The 2,776-nt window shown below is 53.4% G+C and overlaps 2 protein-coding genes across 2 annotated transcripts in view; one reads left to right on the top strand and one right to left on the bottom strand.

Moving 5' to 3' along the window:
* PTSG_12408 (uncharacterized protein) overlaps window positions 1-640 on the top strand; it is a gene marked incomplete at both ends in the record, with an annotated part of 852 nt that extends 212 nt beyond the window's left edge. The window contains 2 exons of the mRNA XM_004993007.1: window positions 246-357; window positions 560-640. Of these exons, the coding sequence (XP_004993064.1) occupies window positions 246-357; window positions 560-640 (193 nt within the window). The remainder of the gene's footprint in view (window positions 1-245; window positions 358-559) is intronic.
* A 340-nt stretch (window positions 641-980) lies between these two features.
* Window positions 981-2,776, bottom strand: part of PTSG_06171 (uncharacterized protein) — a gene marked incomplete at its 3' end in the record, with an annotated part of 8,026 nt that continues 6,230 nt past the window's right edge. Inside the window, exons 13-17 of the mRNA XM_004993006.1 lie at window positions 2,345-2,507; window positions 1,924-2,087; window positions 1,638-1,740; window positions 1,317-1,438; window positions 981-1,086 (exon numbers count right to left, since the gene is read on the bottom strand). Coding sequence (XP_004993063.1) covers window positions 981-1,086; window positions 1,317-1,438; window positions 1,638-1,740; window positions 1,924-2,087; window positions 2,345-2,507 — 658 coding nt within the window. The remainder of the gene's footprint in view (window positions 1,087-1,316; window positions 1,439-1,637; window positions 1,741-1,923; window positions 2,088-2,344; window positions 2,508-2,776) is intronic.

Here is a 2,776-nt window from a genome sequence, read left to right as displayed (position 1 = left end):
CCACCACCTATTCAACACCCACTAGCATATCATTTTTATACATATCTCTATACTTTTACACCCTATTTACTGTTATATAAATACATAGAGAGAGAGAGAGAGAGAGACACACACACACACATATATACACACACACACACACACACACACACACACACACACACACACACACACACACACACACACACACACACACCACACCTCTCTTCTCCCTCCGCTCACATACCTGCCCATTTTGTTTGTAGACGGCTGTTGCGCGAGCTTAGCGTGCAGCAGCGGAAGAAAGAGATTGAGGAGGAGCTCTTGGTCTTGCAGGCCATGGAAGAGAAGATCAGGGACACCCTCGATGGGCTGGAGGTACAGCGAACTTGCAAACTCTGCAGGTGCATGTACAAGCGTTTTGCGTGTGCGCTTGGTGTGCTTGCTCGTCGTTTTTCCTTCCTCGTGGTGTGAACCAAACAGTCACTAGAGCCACACACACACACACACACACACACACACACACACACACAATATCCACTGCCATTCCCCTTTCAACCGCGACTATCACATCCGTTAGCTGGAAGAGGTTGCGCTTCGAGCTATGATATCTACGCCAGAGGAGGACGAGGACATGACCGACTACTCGTCAGACACTTGAGCGCTGCACACGCATTTCAAAGATGACACAAAAACTGCAGTATCCACAGCAGCAACAACAACAGCAACAGCAGGTACGACAGACCCCACAACATAAGGAAGCAGTCTTGGGTGACACGAAAACGATGCAGCGGTGCACGAGGGCGTCGCAAGCGCGAGGGGAAGTCCTCCATGCGAACAAACGCGCGACAACGAAAAAGACACAGCCAAGGAACAACTACATCGACAGACACAAAAGGCGCGGCAATACAGTAACACATTGACACGGGTGCCGCCTTGCTTGCACGGTTCTGGACTGATGAGAGCTGAGCAGCTTGCTTCCGCCACGTTTGGTTTTGGTTTCACTTTGGTAAGCTTGACCTGGCGGCCTTTGCGTTGAAATTGGCCTTGAACACCTTCGCCTCGGAGTGCTGGCTCACAATCTCCTTCACATGCGTCACGGGGAACCTGCAACAGCACAGAGAGTGAGTGAGTGAGAGAGGTTCATGTGTGTGTGTTCGTGTGTGTTCGTGTGTGTTTGTGTTGATATGCGTGATTGCCGTGAATTGGTGTCCTACCGCGGATTACACAGCACGACCGCAACTGCAAGCAAGCGTCTTTCCCCAAACGCGATGAGAACGAGAGACAGAGACGAAGACGAAGAGAGTACAGACACACACACACACACACGCACGCACCATCCACGTGTCTGGCGGTTTGTCTGGGTGACGGTGCTGACGATTGCGCCCTTTGAGAATCCGTCCTGGTTGCGCACGATGATGTTGAGCACATCGCCAACACGAAGCGTCAGCTCGTCCTTCTGTTGAAGGGGCGCGCGGGGAAGGGGTGGGGGTGGTGGTGGTGGTGGTGAGTGAGTGAGCGAACGGGGCACACACACACACACACACACACACACACACACACACACACACACACACCTGACGCGGGCGCAAACACGTAAATACACACACACTTCCACAAACGCACATTAACCAACACACACACACACACTTCCGCACCTGCTTTGCGTCGTAATCTCTGATGACACGCGCACGTGGGCAGTTCCACTCTGCATATTCGTTTGATTCCTTTGGCGGATTGAGCACTTCGAGCCACCGTTGTCTGCATTGTAAACAACGCAACATCATGGTTGTCGTTGTCGTGAGCTGAAGACGTCACATCACGAAACAGCCATCGTCATGTGCATCCACACACGCTCACCCCGCCCGCCCGCGTGTGCATTGCTACACAGCGGCGCCAGGCAACATCGCGCAGCAGCACCACGCAGGACTGCAGCCTCCCCACCTGTCTGTTGGTGACGGCGCCTTTGCAAGGAGGGTGAGCGGCTGCTGCCCGTAGAGCACCAGCACAAACATGCACTCCTTGTCTGAGGACGACAGCGTGACAACACCGGGGAAGAGGTCCCCGCACTCCTCCGCAGGCTTCGCGTCAACCAGACTCCGATGCACCTGAATGTGTGCGCGCGCGCGCGCGTGTGTGTGTGTGTGTGTGTGTGTGTGTGTGTGTGTGTGTGTGTGTGTGTGTGTGTGTGTGTGTGTGTGTGTGTGTGTGTGTATGTGTATGTGTGTGTATGATCATTGGCTTCGTTTGTTTTGTTATTTGTTGCTCCTCCAATCGCAGCCCGTTATCAGAACACATCAATGACCGACATGCAACCCCGCTCCCGCCCTCATCACGCACACACATGTGCATCTGCGCAACGCACCTGTTTGTACACGATGTAGGTCACCTTCTTCTTCGCCCGCACGGGCTTTGCGTACATGAGCAAGTCCGTGAACAGAAAGCATTCGACAGACTTGCTCTTGGCAATCTTCCCTTTTTGCAACCGAAGGAACTTCACTGTGCCGCGACGCAGCAGCGCTCGGTTCCTGTGATTGTGTGTGTAATTGTGTGTGTGTGTGTGTGTGTTTTAAACGCTTGTCATTATCGCACCCACTGACACTAAAGCGCAACCACATGGCCTCCGTCACACCACACCACACCACACCACACCAAACACACCACACCAAACACACACACACACCACACCACACCAAACACACACACACCACACCACACCAAACACACACACACACCCACACACACACCCACACACACACACACACACACACCACCCCCTCCCCCCCACACACACACA

The sequence above is a fragment of the Salpingoeca rosetta genome (assembly GCF_000188695.1).
Source record: "Salpingoeca rosetta unplaced genomic scaffold supercont1.14, whole genome shotgun sequence".
In the NCBI taxonomy this organism is placed as follows: Eukaryota; class Choanoflagellata; order Craspedida; family Salpingoecidae; genus Salpingoeca; species Salpingoeca rosetta.
This window is presented reverse-complemented; position numbering and strand designations above follow the sequence as displayed.